Source organism: Triticum urartu, chromosome 1 (genome assembly GCF_003073215.2).
Source record: "Triticum urartu cultivar G1812 chromosome 1, Tu2.1, whole genome shotgun sequence".
NCBI lineage: Eukaryota > Viridiplantae > Streptophyta > Magnoliopsida > Poales > Poaceae > Triticum > Triticum urartu.
In genome coordinates this window covers 158390740-158411991 of record NC_053022.1, presented here as the reverse complement: position 1 = coordinate 158411991, position 21252 = coordinate 158390740, and the positions used below count along the sequence as shown (strand labels likewise).

The 21252-nt window shown below is 45.7% G+C and overlaps 1 protein-coding gene across 1 annotated transcript in view; it reads right to left on the bottom strand.

The window, feature by feature from the left end:
- Positions 1-19821, bottom strand: part of LOC125532783 (probable tRNA N6-adenosine threonylcarbamoyltransferase) — a 66164-nt gene extending 46343 nt beyond the window's left edge. Inside the window, exon 1 of the mRNA XM_048696698.1 lies at positions 19234-19821. Within this exon, the coding sequence (XP_048552655.1) occupies positions 19234-19821 (588 nt within the window). The remainder of the gene's footprint in view (positions 1-19233) is intronic.
- Between the last annotated feature and the right edge of the window lie 1431 nt (positions 19822-21252).

Below are 21252 nucleotides of genomic sequence, written 5' to 3'. Positions count from 1 at the left end.
CCCCTCCATCTTGGAGATAGTATCTTCATGAGACTCGATCATGTCATTGGCTTCACCAAGTTGTTCCAAGAGAGCAACAAAATGCTTCTTGGACTTACCCTTGAGTTTACCCATAAAGGACTCAAACTCATTTTCTTCCATATTAGATCCCTCACATTCATCAATGCAATCCGTCAAGGAAGGATTATTAATGATGGTAATTTTGATGTTGGGAGTTACCTTGTTGGTGGCTTTAGCCATGAGGCACTTGGCGGTGATGTTCTCATTGGGTGAGTCGAAGAGAGATATTCGTGGAGTTTTTGCAATGGCAATGGAGGCCATGGCAACCGACTCACCATCTTCATCTTCATCATCATCATCATCATCATCCTCATGGTACTCTTCTTGAACCACCAACGCCTTGTGAGGGGTTTTCTTGGTGAAGTTGCTCTTGTTGGGGAAAGACTTGGCTTTGTCCTTTCGAATGAGCTTGCCACCATTGTCTTCCCTCTTCTCATATGGGCACTCCGCAACAAAATGACTCACATTGCCACAATTGTAGCAAGTCCTTACACGTTGCTTGCTCTTCGTGCCACTTGAGTTGTTCTTGTTGAAGTTTGGCCTTGAGTTTTTCTTGCTCCAAAATTGCCTTGAAGCAAGTGCCATGTGTTCATGATAGGCATACTTTGTATCTTCGGGGTTGCTGTCCTCTTCTTCCTCTTCTTCTTCTTCAATGCAAACGTTGGCCTTCAATGCAAGGTTGGGCTTCTTTCCCCTTTGAGAGCGAAGCACCGCATTGTCGGTGGTCTTGTCCAAGATGTTCATAGCCACAAACTTATCCAACACTTCACTTGAGGTCAAAGTGTGGAAGTCCGGCCTTTGATGAATGACGGAGGACATGGCCTTGTGGTAAGGCAACATTGCCTTGAGGAATTTGTGCTTGATCCAATTGTCATCCGTGTCCTTGCTCCCGTGATCTCGGAGTGAGACCGCGAGTTTGGTTACTCTCTGATAAAGCTCATGAGGTTCTTCATCTTCTTTCATTGCAAACTCATCGGCTTCATCTTGCACTACTGCATAGTTGGAGAATTGAATGCTTGTGCTTCCCCGGTAGAGAGAGACAACACAAAGCCATGCATCTTTGGCCAAGGCAAAGGGCCGAAGATGAGGTAGATCTTCGGGTGGAATTGCATCTTGAATGATGAAGAGAGCATTCTCATTGAATTGATTATCCGCGGCTTCTCGAGGAGTGAAGTTGCTTGGATCATGCGGATGGAAACCTTCTTCAACGATTCTCCAAAGATTAGTGTTCACATGATTTAAATTACGCTTAAAGCGATAAACCCAAGAATCAAAGTCCTCATTTTTCACAATCTTAGGGGGAGGACCAGCATGATTCAAATGAGTGGAAGGAATCGGTCCACCATAAACAAGTGGTGGTTCCACATGGGCAAAGATGCCGGTGCCATTTTTACCACTAGAAGAAGGAACCTTTTCACTACTAGCTTCCCCCTTGTCAGAGATAGCATCCGTCACCTTGTCGATGGGATCACCCACTTTCAACGGTGCGGTGGGTAGTTTAAGCCCTTCAATGAATTTAGTAAACATGCTTTCAACCTCGGTCATCATTGAGGTTTTCAATGTCTTCAAGGCTACATTGAATTCCTCATGGGAGACCGAGGTTCCCCCATCACCCGTAGACGAGATCGGATTTACACCGGAGTGCTCCTCCACACCGTCTACGGTGTCAACCGTACTCTTCGGACGCCAAAGTCCTTAGTAAAGAGACAAGGCTCTGATACCAATTGAAAGGATCGATATGGTTGACTAGAGGGGGGGGTGAATAGGCAACTAACAATTTTTAAGTTTTCTTTACCAAATTCAACTTTGCATCAAAGTAGGTTGTCTAGATGTGTAACTAGGTGAGCAACCTATATGATGCAACAACAACGAACATACAAGCAAGCAAGAGAAGTAACACTAATAAGCTTGCACAAGTAAAGGTAAGAGATAACTAAGAGTGGACCCGATGAAGACGAGGATGTGTTACCGAAGTTCCTTCCTTTGAGGGGAAGTACGTCTCCGTTAGAGCGGTTTGGAGGCACAATGCTCCCCAAGAAGCCACTAGGGCCAACATATTCTCCTCACGCCCTCACACAATGCGAGATGCCGTGATTCCACTATTGGTGCCCTTGGAGGAGGCAACCGTACCTTTACAAACAAGGTTGGGGCAATCTCCACAACTTAATCGGAGGCTCCCAACAACACCATGAAGCTTCACCACAATGGACTATGGCTCCATGGTGACCTCAACCGTCTAGGGTGCTCAAACACCCAAGAGTAACAAGATCCGCTAGGGATAGGTGGGGGAATCAAATATCTCTTGGTGGAAGTGTAGATCGGGGCCTTCTCAACCACTCCCGAGCAAATCAACAAGTTTGATTGGCTAGAGAGATAGATCAGGCGAAAATGGAGCTTGGAGCATTAATGGAGCTTGAGGGGGAAGATGTAGGTCAACGAAGAAGAAGGGGACCCCCTTTTATAGTGGGGGTAACAATCCGATCGTTACCCCACTAAATAGCCCCGCAGAGGGCGGTACTACTATAGTGGGCAGCGGTGCTACCGCTAGACCCAGCGGTACTACCGCTCCCCCTTACGGTACTACCGCCCAGACAGAGAGAGCTTGAAGGCAGAGGAGGGGCTGGCCCGGCGCGGTACTGCCGGACAGACCCAGCGCGGTACTGCCATGGTGGCAGGGCGGTACTACCGCTCTCGAGCGGTACTACTACACCTATTGTCGCTGCAGGTGCTGCTCAACCCGACATGAGAAGTGCCCCCTCGAGTCGAGGCGGTAGTGGCCCGGTACCGCAGCGGTACTGCCACTGAGGACGCACAAGTGGTACTACCGCTGGGTACCGCGGTACTACCGTTGGGGCTAAAGACAGCTCAATCTGCAGGGAAAAAGACCTCCAATGACGCGGGAAGGCCCAGAGGGTGCGAAACAAAAGTGTACATGATGATTCCACCCTAGTCATACCAAAGCGGACCCCCTCTTGATAGTACGGTGACTCCTAAGAAACTAGTCCACCAACAGGAAACGAAAGAGCTACACCGTCTTGAAAAACACTCCGAGGGGAAAGAAATCGTCTCGAGCCAAAGGATGAATCTCTGAAATGCTCAACGCACAAGGTTAGTCTGCAAATATGTTGTCATCAATCACCAAAACTACATCGAGAGAGATATGCCTTAACACTAATCATCTGCAACTATCGGCTCGGTGCTACTGGAGAACACCGGCGGATTCAGCCTTAGAAAACAGGCTAAGTGATCAACAGGTGGTGGTGGTGTTGGATTGTTGTTCCCCTGATTCTGATTCTGGACTAGTATCTGCATCAATGCATTCTCCTGCTAGATCAACTGGGTGATCTCCGGTGGGAAAACAAATCCGGTGTCACGTCTCGGAGGCATCTGATAGGTTTAGAGGGGAGAGATTTAGAATAGAAAAGGGGTCTAGTGAGAAAACACTACCCATATGCACATGAGACAACCACAATCATATCACTCAATCAATCAAGCAAGGGCATACAATCGGTCTAGAACTATCGTTAAAAGTGCTCGGACTACTACTATGTACATGGGGAAATACTACTACTGATATATGGTGGTCGACTAGAAAAATTGATCGGTAGAAGACTCCATAATATCTGCTCCAGCTTCATCAACATAGTCATCATCACTATCGTCAGGGTCCGAGTCGGTGTCGTCGATGATGATGTAGTTCTCCGAGCAAGTGGAATCATCGTCTTCTCCTCCTAGCGCGGGGTCTCCCATGAACACTCCTAGCTTTTTCTTCTTCAGATCATCATTCTTCTCCACGAGTATCGTCATTTCCTCCTCGTATCCATCTCGTGCAGACTTGAGTTCTTCTTCCATCTCCGTGATGTTGATCATTGCCTTCTTCAGATCTATCATGCCTGCGCACATCTGGTTCTCCTGGCATTGAATGTGCTGGTTTAACTCCTGGATGAAAGCGGCAATCGATCTATCCTTCCTGGTGCTGATCATCTCCCATTGCTCATCTCGGCGCCCACAAATCTAGTAAATAGTATCCTTGAGATCCCTGTGGTAAACTTCTCCAATGCGTCCCATAGCAATGTGGGCTGCCATGCTCTTTCCTAAACTCCAGGTTGGGGCATCAAAGGAAAACTCTATGGGCTCAGTGACTGGCGTGAATGTTCTTCCAGGAATCTGAACTTGAATCATCCAGCGCTCCTCTTCCGGTAAAGTGGCGATGTAGGTCCCGGTGAAGCTTGGTATTCCGATGTTAAGGTATTTAATAACTTCCTTCAGGTGTCGTCCAAATGGTGTTTCTTCATCCGGTTGAGTGAACTTGATCCTTGCATCCACCATCCTATAGAGTAGAAAAGGGAGAGGAGTCAGAAATGAGAAGAGAGTAGTGATCTAGGGTTTTAGCTTAGTGGTCGTGTCCTACAGTCAGCGTGTGCTCTGATACCATCTTGTAGCGACCAGACCTCAAACAGTGTGATCTCTGTGCATCAGTGTCATCCCTGGATCGGTAATGCTGACATGCACAGTACTTGAGGATTTATAACAGAGTAGCAATCACACACTTATTACATCGATGTCTCAAAAGAGAACTTATTACAATAAATATGGCTTAAGGCCATCTAATACGATAACATCAGAAGGCTTGGAAGATAAAGTGAGTCCATCAACTCCAACGGCATCACTGAGTGAAAGATCATGACCTAAGGCACCTTACTCGTCATCTGAAAAATCTACAACATGAACGTTTCAACCCGAAAACGGGTCAGCACATGGAATATGTTGGCAAGGTAACACAAGAGTAATGAACAGAATAATAGCTATCATATTTGGCTAGTGGAGGCTGTATGGTTAATATGTTTTGCGAAAAGCCAATTTTTTCCTACAACAAAGGAATAAATTTTATTTAACTATCATGGTGGCTGTTAAACATTGAGAAGGTTCACCCAACTCAATCCCAATTAAGCATCGTCATTAAACCCAATCAAATTATATTAAGAGTGATGAGATCCACATGATAATCCAAGAACTAGATACTCAAAATGTCCATAACCGGGGACACGGCTAACCATGATTAGTTTGTACACTCTGCAGAGGTTTGCACACTTTTCCCCACAAGACTCGATCTCCTCCATTGAATTTCTCGCACTACATGATGTTTGAGAAATGGATGACCGAGACACAGTCTTTCCGAAGAGGTCCCCTTAACCGATAGATAGGTCGGTACACCTACAATCCCCTACATCTGCTAGCCCATCATGGAAAGGTTTCCCACAACTTACTCAACTATGCCAGAGCCCATAATGGCATGTGGTTGCACACAGAAGTTTCTAGCATGAATAATCTTATGACCCCTTTGAGCCTGGGTGGCAATCCATAGGAGAATCACACGGTACCCCGGGATTTCCAAAAATACAGGCAACACTGGGTTCCCCAGGTGCCTCAATCCACCCAGATGTGTATTAAAGTAGCCACCATGATTCACAACGAAAATGTCAAAATCTCTAAACATATGTGAGAATGCTATGGGGGAAATCTCATTAGCAAGACTAAAAGCATTGTTGCACTCAATACGTGGCAAATCATTTAGCATGAGATAGGCAACACATGGAGATATAGGGCAAGAAGCAATAAAAATCATGTGCAAGGCATGTAGATGGTTGTCATCAACCGCATGAAAGGAGCAAGTATGAATCATCGATGATGCAACAAGGCAAGCAATCATAGTAATCAAGTCATGCAAGCTAGTAGTGCGAAGATGCAACACACTAGGAGAAGGCATGACAATCATGTCATGTGAGCAAATAGTATGCATAGACAATACACGTGACATATCACAAGCACGAACACAAATCAAGATCAAAGCATGATCATAAGCATTGGGCACGAAGTACATATGGCAAGAACAAACAATATCTCCACCAAGCTTGCAAATACACATACAAGTAGTAGAATCAATCATCATGTGTAATGCAAATCATGGGTCACAAATGCATGGCAAAGGCATAGTAATGAGCATATCATGCAAAGTGAACATGGCAAGATGGGCATAGAGTATGTAATGGACCATAACCCATAGCCAAGTGAGGGCCATGTAGAAGAAATCCGGGAAGTCTTTGCTCAAAGAGAGTGGTGGGAAAGGCAATCCGTGGGATCCCAAGTCATCATTGCTCTCTAGAGCTTGTTTTGTCAACTCATGGGATTGTGAGGTTGACAAGTGTTCATGGGTACCTACACAAAAAAGACACAAACCAAAGAAATTGTGTGCATGGTAAATATACACATCATCCATCATGATGTGTATGTGCACGTGTGAGTTAGCATAAGATAAGAAATGCTCGAAGAAATTTGATGCATGGTACAAGAACATGTCATCCATCATGAAAGAATAGTTGTTATGTATAACACGATGGGGATGCAAATTGAGCATACTAGTATATGGCACAACAATATCATTATGATTCATGGGAAACATATTGTGCACATAATTATTGGGATCATGCAATGGATGGGATGGATCAAAATCTCCTAACATGTATGAGGAAACTATGGGGGTCTCCTCATGAGCAATATTTGGAACAACATATGGAGAAAATGGACAACATCCAAAACAATGCATATCTGAAGCTAGGTAGTCATGGCATGGCATATGAGATAAATGATGCAAAGGGAGCATGTCAATATCATCACAAGAAAAACAAATGCCAATGACCATGGGCTTGTCATCTATGCCATATGTGCAAATCGGGTTAATTTTAATGGCATATGCATAGTCACTATGATGAGATTGCAAGTGTGACATATGGCTGATCTCATGCATAGCATATGACAAGTCAAGCGGATTATCAAACATGATGTGACCTAAAGAATTGTCACAAGAAATCCTATGTAACATAGCATCACAACTAATAGACTCCACATGAGAATCATCACACTCATCGTAAATGGGCAAGAAATCATCACATAAGGAAGTCGCACTAGCATGAAGCATGGAAATAGGTTGATCAACATCATGCAAGCAATCAATGTCAAGAATGTCCACTAGTGGGACTAGAGCATCACCTTCACCTATGTTACCTTTTCCATTCCACTCAAGTGGTGTAGGTGAGGTGGGAAGGAACAAATGGTGGTCATCTTCATCTTGATGGAACCATGTGGGGGGTGCATCATATTCCACCATGGCCATCATCATGTCCAATGGAAGGACGAAGTCGTCGAGGATCGGTGCGTCATCATATATGGGACCTAGCACCAAATGAGAAGACACAATAGAGGTAGAGGTCAAGTCGTTAGTGTTGAAAGTGGCCTCACATGACCTATCAACTATATGACTCTCTCTATGTGGTGGTTCACTCACTCCCTCAAAATAGGTGCACTCAATCTCACGTATGGTGGAGTCACTCATCTCACTCAAGTGGTGGGGGTTGTGGCTCTCCTCGCATGGTAATTGTGGCAACTCATCATATATGGGGCTAGTGGTGAAGTCACTCTCACTCCCAATATGGTGGCACAAGTCACTCAAGTCATCATACGTCGCCATGGTCAAAGGGAAAATCCCATGCTCAACCATCTCGTCTCCGTCGCCGTGGATGGAGGCCGAAGATGGCACATCATCACTCTCGCCTCCTAAGATGGAAGCATCATCCTTGCTCGCCACCTTGTCGCTCTCCTCCAAAGCTTGATCCTTGAGGGTCTCCGTAGTCGTACTTGTCGCCACACCATCTTGAAAAAGAGTCAAAGTAGACTCGGCACCATCAATGCCATAAAGAGGGATGGCGGTGAAGTCAAACTTGGGAGCATCATCTTGGAGCTCGTCGGGTTGGACATCTTGGTGGTGTTTTCCTCATGCTCGTTCTCATGGAGCTTGGTCGTCGCGAAGTGAGCTTGGGGTGGAGAAACCTTGGCCTTCACGAGTTCTTGTTCCGCCTTGAGAGCACCAATGTAGTTGTCATCGAGGGACTTGTAGTTCTCGAGGAAGATAGTCTTGGAGATGTTGTTATTCAATCCCATCATGAAGTGGAACTTCATCGAAATGGGGTCGTCCACGCCTGCTCGTCGCAAGGCAATCTTCATCTCCTTGAAATACTCGTCGATGGAATTGGATCCTTGTATGGTGTTCTCCAATTGGCGTAGAAGTTGTTCCATGTAGGTTGGAGGCACAAACTCTCGCCGTAAAGCTCTCTTCGTCTTGGGCCAACTCATGTCGTATCCCTCCGAAGGTGTGTGAAGCCACCATGTGGACGCGTAGTCATGGAAGTTCCTTGTGGCGCACTTCACTTGATCTTCGGGAGCAACTTGATGTAGCTTGAGGTAGTCGTCCATTAAGCGCTCCCACTTGAGATACTCCTCGGGTTCTTGAGTCCCATAGAAAGGAATCGCGTGGTCAATGTCGAGGTCGCAGTAGCTCATGAAAGTCGCGGACTTGAGCTTGGGGAGCTTCTCTTGAGGTGCTTGTGGGCGAAGATGCCTTGAAGTCGCTTGGTGAAGATGCCAAGGGAGATGGTGAAGTCGTTGAGAGGTTGTTGGTCTTGAGCTCTTGACCTTCATGTTCTTGTCGGTGGTGATGGTGTCGATGCCGATGTGATCTTGCCGGAGATGGTAGCTCGGAAGCATGTGCTCTTGAGCGTCTTCTCGAAGATGAGGAAGATCGCTTGTAGGACTTGATGAGGGCTTTGATCTCCTCCATTTGAGCTTGCATCTTCGCGTCGTTGGAGTTGTTCGTGGCATCGAACTCGTCGTTGTTGTTGTAAACCAAAGGTGAAATGCCTTGCCTATCCATCACAAGACTCGAGTAGAGGTGAGTAGGAAATGAGATAAACAATACCAAGTTACCTTTTCCCAAAGTTGAGGATGTATCCCGGTTCACTCAATGTGAGATGAAAGAATAGTGGAATTGGTACCGAACTTGTTCACTCACACCTACAAACTAAAGCTTATGGAGTAGCTCGGTGAGGATAGTGGCACAAAAATTTAATGCAAAATGTTAGCAAGAGTCAATAATGTTGAAAGAGATTCACAAATTCGCAAGTGAAACAAGTAGACCAATAGCAATATGTGGTACACGGAAACACACACACGGATAGATAAATGGGGTCATGCAACCAAGGAATGAGCACAAAATGTGGAATCCATGGAAAACGCTCGTGTTGCACAACTGAAGAGAGACGCTTGCACGATTGCTGTATAGGCAGATATGACACTTGTGCACAACCTATAAGATGCAAAATGGATAAACTTTCTATCCCAAGTATGCTATATATGTATGGTTCCCGGTGTTTGATCCAACATGATCGGATATGACAATCTTATGCAATGTGGTATGATGCTATGGCACTTGCTTACAAGCTTCTTTGCTCTCCCTTTTTTCTTAAAAGCTTATTCTCTTTTTTTGTATGGCCACTTTTGCACAATGCACAAACCAAGATAGCAATTGTATATATGCGGGAACAAACTTGTGACACAAGATATGATATGATGATACCAAGATGATATGGTATGTATGCAATGGATGGTGTAGATCACTAATGTGCACAAGTAACGTTGCCGACAATACTCAAATGGCTAGTCTCGATAGGCAAGTGACGCAAAATGGGCTAGGGGTTATCAATGCAATGGCAAGGGAATATAGAATGGTGTCGTCGAGGTTACTATCCTTTGCGATGATGAGTGGCGGTGTTCTTGATGTAGATACCAAGATGATGGAGACTTGTCCCTAAGTAGCCGAAACACCTTAGGAAACGGAAAAATCACAACTCAAAATCTCAAGGACAAAAGTTAAATGGTGGTAGCGGGAATGCGGTGGTGGTTTGCACTCGGCAACGCGGAAGTGGTGGTGGTTGATGAAGAAGAAACCATCCCTAAGTAGCCGAAACACCTTAGGAGACTCGAATCGCTACTCAAGCAACCACTAATGCTATGGTGAATAAAATGGGTTAGGTTGCGGAAGTCGGAGGTGGTGTAGCGGATGATGTGGTGGAAGCCCTAGGCAAAGATGCCAAAATTCAAAAAATTTTATGGACTCAAATGATGTTGGTGGTATTTTTGTGGGATGGGGGATGTCAATAGCTTCAAAACGAGCTAAACAATGTCAAAATCGGACTTCGGATGAATTAGCTGTGGGCAAAACAAAAATCTGCCAAAGTTGATATCTACAGGTTACGGACGTCCGTAAAAGGACGGATGCCCGGTCGGGCTCGGAAATCTGTAAATTCGGTTCAGGTTAGGGGTTCCGGCCGTCTGGTAAAGGTCGGACGTCCGGTGGTTCGAGGGGGGTCCGAATGTCCGTAAAACGTCGGTCGTCCGGTGGGTCGGGGTCAACGCGAGATGCGAGTTTTGGGACGCGATTTCGGGCGGAATTTTGGGATTTTGGGGTCAAAATTGAAGAGATTTCATGGATGAAAGATGGGGAAACTTGGGGAAATGCTAGATCCACTCGAAACCAAGAAAATCCATGGATCAAAATCAACAAAACTTCATCATACCAACAAATCACAAATAATTTTGGGGCTATTTTTGGTGGGGATTTTTGAATTTTGGGAAGAACACAACAAAATCAAGCTAGAAAACAAAGAGGGGGGCTCCAAAATCGTGATCAACGTGGCTCATGATACCATATGATAAGGGGCTAACCCGGTGTAGGCCGATCTTTAACGATTGGAGTGGGATCCCTCGAAGAACACGAAGAACATAGGGAAGAACGGAGAGAAATCACAAGGGGAAACATGCAAGAACAAGTCCAATCACACATCCACTAGACAATCAAACACACAAGATCCACAAGGTACATGAACAACAAAGGAAAAGATACAAGGTTGTAACGCCCTCGATGCGGCTATATCTCCTACGTGTCGAAGCACGACTTAGAGGCATAACCGCATGGAAAGCAATGTCGCAAGTGAGGTAATCTTCACAACAACCCATGTAAATAAATAAAGGGGAAAGGTACATAGTTGGCTTACACTCGCCACGTAACACAAATACATAAATAAGTCATTACATTCATCCAAATACACTCAAGGTCCGACTATGGAACCAAAATAAAAGAAGACTACCCCAAATGCTACATAGATCCCCGATCGAACCCAACTGGGCTCCACTACTGATCAACTAAAACGAAACAACACAAAGGACAAGATCTTCATCGAGCTCCTCCTTGAGCTTGGTTGCATCACCTGCACGGTATCATCGGCACCTGCAAACTGGTTTTGGAAGTATCTATGAGTCACGGGGACTCAGCAATCTCACACCCTCGCGATCAAGACTATTTAAGCTTATAGGTAGGGAAAAAGTATGAGGTGGAGCTGCAGCAAGCGACTAGCATATTTGGTGGCTAACATACGCAAATGAGAGCGAGAAGAGAAGGCAAAGGCACAGTCGAGCAACTATGATCAAGAAGTGATCCTAGAACAACCTACGTCAAGCATTACTCCAACACCGTGTTCACTCCCCGGACTCCGCCGAGAAGAGACCATCACGGTTACACACGCGGTTGGTGTATTTTAATTAAGATAAACTTTAGGTTTTCTACAACCGGACATTAACAAATTCCCATCTGCCCATAACCGCGGGCACGGATTTTGAAAGTTCAAATCCCTGTAGGGGTGTCCCAACTTAGCCCATCACAAGCTCTCACGATCAACGAAGGATATTCCTTCTCCCAAGACAATCCGATCAGACTCGGCATCCCGGTTACAAGACATCCTCGACAATGGTAAAACAAGTCCAGCAACACCGCCCGAATGTGCCGACAAATCCCGATAGGAGCTGCACATATCTCGTTCTCAGGGCACACTCAGATGAGCGCTCCATACAACTAAAACCAAACCTCGAGTTTCCCCGAGGGGGCGCTGCACAGGGCTCTAGTTTGGACCAACACTCAGAGGAGCATTGACCCCGGGGGGTTAAAATAATGATGACCCTTGAGTCTGCAGAACCCAAGGGAAAGAAAATGCTAGGTGGCGAATGGTAAAACCAATGTTGGGCATTGCTGGAGGAGTTTTATTCAAGGCGAACTGTCAAGGGGATCCCATTATAACCCAACCGTGTAAGGAACGCAAAATCCGGGAACATAACACCGATATGACGGAAACTAGGGCGCCAGAGTGGAAAAAAACACCAGGCATAAAGCAAAGCCTTCCACCCTTTACCAAGTATAAAGATGCATTAATTAAATAAGAGATATTGTGATATCCCAACAAAATATACATGTTCCAAACAAGGAACAAGCTCCAATCTTCACCTGCAACTAGCAACGCTATAAGAGGGGCTGAGCAAAGCGGTAACATAGCCAAACAATGGTTTGCTAGGACAAGGTGGGTTAGAGGCTTGGTTTAACAATATGGGAGGCATGATAAGCAAGTGGTAGGTATCGCAGCATAGGCATAGCAAAAGAGCAAGCAACTAGCAAGCAAAGATAGAAGTGATTTCGAGGGTATGGTCATCTTGCCTGAAATCCCGCAAGGAAGAAGAACGAGTCCATGAAGAAGACAAACGGACATAGACGAACGGGTCCTCACAAACGCGACGTTATCGGAACCAACCCAAAGAAGCAACACCGGAAAGAAGCACACAACATAGTAAACAACCAACACATGAACATGGCATGATATGCGGGATGCGGTATGTGATGCATATGCATGATTTGGAAAGGAATGATTGAACCTGGCCTCAACTTGGAAAATCAAGAGTGCCACTGGAAACGTGAGTTGATTTCGGTCGAAATCGATATAAAGATCACCGGAATCGGATGCACGGTTTGGAAATGGCAAGCAAAACAAATATGGCACCGGTCTGCGATTAACAGCAAGTAGCCTTCTAAATGCATCAAGATAAATATGCTACAGCACTCAAACATAACAACAAAATATATGGCAGGGATCCACTCATGATTCTTGATAAAATATGAACACTGAGCTACGGCTAATTCATCCATTAACAGGTTCAAACAAGCATGGCAATAGTGCAAATGATAACAGGTTTCAGACTTAGTGAAAATAGCACAAGTCAGGAATTTATCATCAGGAAGCAATCTTACGAGCATGATAACTACATGCTACAGGTACATAACATGGCAAAGCAAGGTATGGCATGAAGCTACTCAAAACATATAACAAAAGTACCTTAGTGACCATGAGCTAAAAGGGATCATAAAGTACAATTGCAAGCATGTGAACATAGCAAAAACATAAACAGATTCAGACTTAGTGAAAAACTAGAGCATGCAAAACATATTAACAAGTAGGCATGTTTACGAGTTCGATGCACTCACTACAAGGCATTGCATGACAAGATAAGCATACACCCAGCAAATATACATGGCATAGAAGCTACACATGGCAAGAACAACAACACAGCATGCATGGATCAATAGCAACAACCTCGGCAAAATCGCTAAACATGTTAACAATCTGCCAGGAACATTTTATAGCAAAATTAGAGCTCGATTGACTCAAGCTAGGGTGCTCCATAATTGCAAAAAAAGACATGGATGGATAGAGCACCACAATATTAACAAAACATCCTTAATGACCATCCTCAAAAGAGTCACGGATCACTAGGAAACAACATGAACATATGGCATACAACAAAATCAGGACAAGGACTTAGTGAAAAACTAAGTCCCTGAAATCAGCATCACTGATTAAGCTACTTTGCATGCTTGTGCCAGTCACCATCAAGATCACAAAAATACATGGATACACCCCTGTAAAGATGGCATGGCATTCTACAAAACACATATAGAGCTCAAGATCATAGCATGCACACATTAATCATGGCAAAAATGACAAAAGGCCATTTGCTGAAACAGATCCGAAATAATCATCACATAGCCCTCTTCCAACAGCATTTCGGGCATCAAGATGAGCTCAAATGAAAATGATGCAATGAGATGAAATGATGTGCTCATCGAGATGAACATTTTGATATGCTACATGCACGAATCGGAGCTACGATGAGAAAGTTATGATGCGATGAACATGGCCACATGAATCTGGAACTTCGGGGACTTGGTGAAATTTTTACCTCCGCAAAAAGTCAATGCGGGATGAGGATATCCAGGACGTGGGGAGGAGCCATTTGGTTCGTCTCTCGGTGGATCTGATCCACTCCAGCCCGGATCTTGTCGGAGAAGTGGCTAGAGTTCTCGAAGCTCACCGGAGTGGATGGAGGAGGCCGGAGACGAGGAGGAGGCCGGAGGAGGGGGCCGCGGGTCCGTGGAGGGCGGCGCCGGAACCGGCCAGGATGAGACCGCGGAGGTCCGACGTATCCCGCAGTGGAGGTGGCCGCCGTCGAGCTGCCATGGCGGGGCGGCGAGCTCGCGGGAAGACGCCGCGGGCGCGGAGGCGGTGCGCAACGGCGGCGGGGTGCGGGCGGCGAAGTGCAGGCGCGGCGGTGGTCGGCGATGGTGGTGGGCGGCGTGCGGCGGCCGGCGGTGGAGGCGCGCGGGCGCGGGCGGGCGGCGAGGTGCGGTCGGGCCCGGCGCGGCCCGGGGCGGGCCGGCCATGGGCTGAGGCGGGCCGAGGCGCGGTGGGAGGAGAGAGAGGGACAGGTGGCGCGGCGCGAGTGGAAGAGGGAGCCGGCGCGCTGATGTGGCATCCCCTGGTTGGTCGGGGTGAGGTGGCCGGCTCCGGTGGACATGTCCGGCGCGGAGGGAGTTGGATCTAGGGTTTCATCTGCGCGGAATTTCGGGGGAGGCCACATATTTATAGGTAGAGGGAGCTAGGAGAGTCCAAATGAGGTGCGGTTTTCGGCCACGCGATCGTGATCGAACGACCGAGATGATGGAGGGGGTTTAGGTGGGTTTTGGGCCACTTTGGAGAGGTGTTGGGCTGCAACACACACGAGGCCTTTTCGGTCCCTCGGTTAACCGTTGGAGTATCCAACAAAGTCCAAATGGCACGAAACTTGACAGGCGGCCTACCGGTAGTAAATCAAGGCCGCATGACAAGTCTCGGTCCAATCTGAAAACGTTTAACACCTGCACACGAAAAGAGGTAGAAAGGGACACCGGGTGACATAGGAGCGCCGGATTGCAAAACGGACAACGGGGAAAATGCTCGGATGCATGAGATGAACATGTATGCAAATGAAATGCACATGATGACATGATATGACATGCATGACACGCAAGCAATGACAAGGCAACAACAGCGAATAACTGGAGGACACCTGGCACATCGGTCTCGGGGCGTCACAAAGGTAAAGTTCATCTCCATGAGGAGGTCTTGATGGAGCCGCCCAAGAGGGGGTCTTGAGTCCGCTTGGAAGGATCTTCTCCGATGGAGGCGCGATCTCCGAGGAGAAGGTAACCAAGTGGACGAGCAAAGCTCTCACACAAACATGAGCTAATCCTTCACTAACCCTAGAAAGGAGGTGGAGGTGGTCTATTTATAGTATAAGCCACGAAGGTGTAAGTGAGAGAGGGATACAAGGCCAAAGGCTTGCGGCTGCGCACATAGGCGTCGGACGTTCGGTGGGTGTCATACATCCGGAGGCTACCGTTCTGTTGCTGTGACACGATACGAGAAAACGGCATTTTCTGAAAATAGACTTACGGGGATACAACGAGTATATGTACAAATGCATAAAAAATCAGCACTAATAGAAAATATTTTGAGAATGATAAAATTGAGGTTAATGAAGTAACCTGATCTTTTGAGGATGATAAAATCAGCAGTGAAGAAGTTGCTGCATTTTTCAAGTGTCGTGCGTGAGGGTTTGTTTTAGCGATCAAAATTGCATATGAAACAGCCCACAATCGGCCTCCTGATGGGCTCTGGTTCAAGTCGTAACAACCCTATACGTATCCATGTGGTATCCCCATCGTATCCCAACCGTTTTGCATTTTGCTCCTTTTATTTTAATTCAGAAAAAGGGGATACTTAGGGATACGTGTATCCCCTGCGTATCCATGCGTATCCCCGTTCTGGCCACGTTTTTTGCACTGATACAACACCTCCCAGCCGTATCCCTGCAACATAGGTCGTGGGAGGGTTCAAGGTGGTGCATTACCGTGGACGTTAACATAGATGTAGCTAGTTCTGATGTAAGTCTTGCCGAGTACAATTGTACTCACCCTTGTTGTTCATTAATAACTTGTTGCAGAGTAGGCTTACAACCCTGATGGTGGTTACTACGTGGATCTCAATGTCAGCGTGTAGTTTGGAGGTCCAGACAACAATCTATGCCTTTGGAAGGGTCACTGTATTTTGTTCATCCCTCTTAGGCTTTCATTAAACATGTTTTACACTCGGGCATATTTCGCTTCCGCTGATGCTTGATGTACTGTTGGGTCATGCAACCTCTGCTTTTAATATATCTGCTATCTTTGCTCTCTTATGAGACTTTGTTATATATATGCTTTCAAGGGTAGAGTTGTGTTACTTGTTTTCACACACACGGCGTGCATGATGCAAGTATTGATATAAAGTGCACGTTCTGTGTAGGGTCTTGGAATCTATGTTATGCATGTGCTAGCGGATGATCGAATACAGGGTGAAGCAATTCATGTACTGAGAGCTTAGGAGCTATATCACGCTACTCCAACCATGTGTCCATTTTACTGGTTGTGGCTGGGTATGTATTGATGCTTCGACTCAGTTAGATCAATTGAAGGAATGTTTGAGACCACCCCGCTCGGACGAGGTGATCCAGTAGTGGGGTAGTGGCTTGAATGTTTCAAGCTCTCCAAGACTATTAGGAGCTCACGGCCCATCAAAGATTGGTGTCGTTGTCCGAGCGTGAATCTCAGCTTTATGCATCATTCTCTATAGCTAGATTTGTGTAATTTTGGTCCTAGGGTCCGACAGCGTTTGTATCAAAGTCGGGTTTCGATCCCGAGACCTGTGGGTTATGGGCCCATGTAAGCATCTCTAATGTCTATATCTCTACATATTTTGTAAAATGCATAAGGAATTATATTATTGCACAAATGTATGCATGTATACAATCTAGCACTGCATTTTTTGGTAATTTCTTCGATATTCACATGTAGCCAAACCCTATATGGTGCACATAAACATATGCTTCAGCTTTTGATATTCACATGAAGCCAAGCCAATACAAGTCAAGCAAGCAACCATGATCAACAAGTCAAATGAAAGAAAAAAGATAAGACCAAGTCAAAGAGGCCAACTAAGGCAAAGAAGCTTAAGTGAAGAATCCCATCATGGTGGAGGGATGAGAGGGATTGGTCCACCATAGGCTATGGACGTCCCCTCCTAGTACACCATGGACCCATGGACCAAAGATTAGGTCCACTACCGCTCCACCTACCATCTCAATGGTAGTCTTGTTCATCTGTGAAGGACCCATAGGCTATATAAAGCCCCCATGTGCATGTAACTCGGTCACTCTCAAGAGAATCAAGTGTAGTGCACGGAGGTTCAAGCCTCGTGCGGGGAGCTCTAGGGCCATGTCCGAGGAGCCTCGTTCGACTAGGACCGACGTTCAGGAAGAGAAGTTTGGAGAGTGTACAGCGTTGTTCAAGTCGGGCTTCCAGCCAAACCTCCCACGATGCCTCCCTAACATAGGGCTAGATCACAGTCCCTCAAGGCAACTGAAACTATTAAGGAAACATTGAAGTGTCAATATTGTCGGTGTACAGCCACGTTCGTTGTAAGGCCGTCGTGCACACCCCCAATTAAATCATTATTGTGCTCCCTTTACTAACGACATTCATGATAATCACGATTGCGGACAATATCTGTAATACCTAATAGATAATATATGAAACTACTTTTCATGATGAATCAAATGATATAAATTTTGTATTGTGGGTATTGATATATTTTTCTAAAAACTTGGTCAAACATGCACCCGTTTGACTTTTGAAAAAACAAATACACCTTATATAAAGGAACGGAAGGAGTATTGTATAAGCTAATCTAGAGGGCAGTCCAAAGGACTTGAATATCAAAATGGCATCACAAATCCAATTGTTTATTCTGTGTTATGCAATCATCCTACATGGCTACATTGGTCATATGCAATAATACATGGTCCTCTCATTTGCAAATATTATCTCATACAGGCAAGAATCACCAGCTCGGCATATTGAAAATCAATTCGCAGATCAACCAGATAAAAATCCCAATTTTCCACATTCTCAGTTTAGTTCATATATCTCATAATTAATCTATTTATGTTATTACCCATACAGATCGAAGTGCTTGAAGAAACTAAACAACTCATGCAGTTAGGCCTGAATCACAATTGAAACTAGAAATGAGCATATATGTGCATATACAGCTACAAATACTCTATAACACTAAGCTCCCTAGTTTTAAAGAGCCCACATTCAATTGAGGTCTCCAATTGGGATTGGGTCATCTGATTTTTACCGGGTCAACAATTTCTCAAAGCTCTCTAATTCAATTCTTTTATACTATACACTATGGTTCCGATTTTTAAGGCCTCGCGATTAACTGAGGTCTTCAATTTAGAATTGGTCAACATTTCTCAAGGGCTCTCTCATTCGTGATTCACTATGTTCCCATTTTAAACAATTTCATTCAATTGAGGTATTCAATTTTGGATTTGGTTTACGATTTTGACCAGGCCAACGATTTTTCAAATCAATCAGCAGCAACCGGCCTATGAGAACACATCAATCCCGTGCACTCTCCAACCACCTACAAAAAAGAATCGTCACCATGTGATACTATGGCACCAATATAGTACATGCAGCCCCTAACGTGAAAATTTCCCCACATAAATATACGTTAGTTGGCGGATAACACAGAACCGCACCACGAAAGGCCCATCAAATCACCGCATTATAAATAAATATAAAACACACTCCATCATCGCTCCCATCTGTCAAACTAAATATTCCATCAGCTCCACAATATAAGGGGTATTATTTTTTGGAAGTCAAATTTCTTTAATTTTGACCAAATTCAGAGTAAAAAGTATCGACATCCACAATAATAACAAATGAGTACGTAAATTCATTTCATGGTGAATCTAATCATATCGATGTGATTTATGAATTTTGATATATTTCTCTACAAATTTGATCAAACTTAACAGGTTTGACTTTTCAGAAAAGTAAAAGACGTTATATTTTGAAACTTTTTTTTAAGAAACCCAACAACACCAACTGCGTAGCAAAGCGCACCTAGCTTCTAGTAACATTGGTAAACTGGAAGTCATATATAGAGAATTAGCATTTGACGAACGGGTTACCTGCTCGATGTTATACCCAGGGCTGGGGTCATTCGAGAGCTCGAGGATCCGCGCAAAGCGGTCGAGGCAGTTCCCGACGGCAATATCAATGGTCTCACCGATGATCCTGTACTTCCCTTCGCTATACGCGATGACCCGCGTGTTGCCACCTGAGACGTAGAGCACAACAGGGTCCACGGCGCTGGTGATCGCGCGGCCCATTTCAATGTGCGCAACACAGTGATTGACAGCGACAAGCGCTTTCCCCCATAGGAGCGACAGAGCCCGGGCCGATGCGGCGGCGACCTGGAGAGGCCCGCCCATGCCGGGGCCCATGGTGTAGCAAATGCAGGCGAGGTCGACAGGAGAGGCATCGGCCTCGGCGAGTGCTACGCGGAGTAGAGGGAGTAGGTGGACGAGGTGGTGCTGCACGGTCTCCCGGGGCAGGAAACCGTGGCTTGGTGGGGTGATGTATGTATGGCGCGGGTTGGAGAGGATTTGCCCGGAGATGGAGACGATGCTGATGCCAATCTTGTTTGCTGAGGACTCCAACCCTAGAGAAAATGGGCCAGGTGGGTGGCTACTTGCCGGAGACGACGACGAGGCCATGGCGGCGGCGGCGAGGCGGTAGGGTTTGAGGTAGTGGGCGGGGAGAAGGGACTGAGTTGTGCGTTACAAAGTGCAGATAAAACTAGCTCAGATTAGACAACCCGGCGTATCCGCCGCGCCCATGCCTATAGAGGCCCATAAGGCCTTGTAAAATGCTAAGAGTATGTCTAAGGCCCTGTTTGGTTCGGCTGTGAATTTCTAAAAGGAGCTGTGAAAAAACAGCTGTGAAAAAATAGCTGTGAAAAGTCTGATGTGAAAAAGATGTAGATCATTTGGCAAACCAGCTGATACAACTTTTTCATATTTTGGCCCGCAGCGGAATCAGATTTTGTAAAGGACGTCATGGGCTGCTTCCGCTTTTGGTTCAGATTTTGGTAGCGGATTTCTAGAATCGGATTCTGCTAGATTCACCCTTTGGTTTACATTCTGCTGCGCGGCAGCGGAATCCGTCGATAAAAGCTGAACCAAATAGGGCCTAACAGAGCCCTCAAAAACTCAACCTTCAAAACCAGTTTGAGGGCTGAAAAAATGTCATTTTGAAGGCCAAAAATCCCTGGCGCATTCTATTTTAAGGGTTGGTTTGAGGGCACTGATCTGCGCCCCGGCCTTCAAACCTTCAAAACAGGACAGCAACATAAATCACTCTCAAATTTGCAAATAATCATGATCACATACATGAAACAAACGTGCAAATCATCATCATCATCACATAGTAAATCCCATGGATATCATAGCAAGACATACAACGTGCAAATGATCATCATCACATAGTCATCGAAGACATCATTTGCAAAACATGAAACGTATGAACAACTCAAGCACTGGTGAAGTTGTCCACACCTCCATCGCCTCCACCACTCATCGATGACTCACCTTGGAGAGTATACAACGCACCACCACCAGCACCACGCAGTAGCCTCTTCCTGCCCGCGATGTTCTCCTTGTACTCCATCCACCACGCCAATTGCTCTTCATCCATGTCCTTTCTAGACATCATCATGTGCTCCTTCTCCTTGGCCAGGAGCTCCTTCCATGCTTTTGCTTCCTTGAGCTTGATCATCCTCTCCTCCATGTCGGCCTTGCGCTTGGCATCTTCTCGCCTTGCTTCCAATTGTGCAAGTTTCACCTCTTTCTTTCTCTCGGTGATAATAAGCTTTGTCTCCAATGCCTTCGTTCTCAATGTCTCCTTTGACTTAATCATTTGATCAATCTTTTCCCTCAAGCTTGATGCCTCCGCTTCCATCTTCATCCTTTCTTTTCCCTTCTTGGTTCCGTCGGGCTTGTCATGGTTTCTTCCTTCTTCATCACTATCATCCATTTTGAGCATATCCGATTTGTTCGGTGCACTCTCTTGATCCCTCAATTTCCATTTGGCAAGATGTTGGAGCAATGCCCAACAATGCTTGAATGGGAAGGATTTGCCCTTGGAAC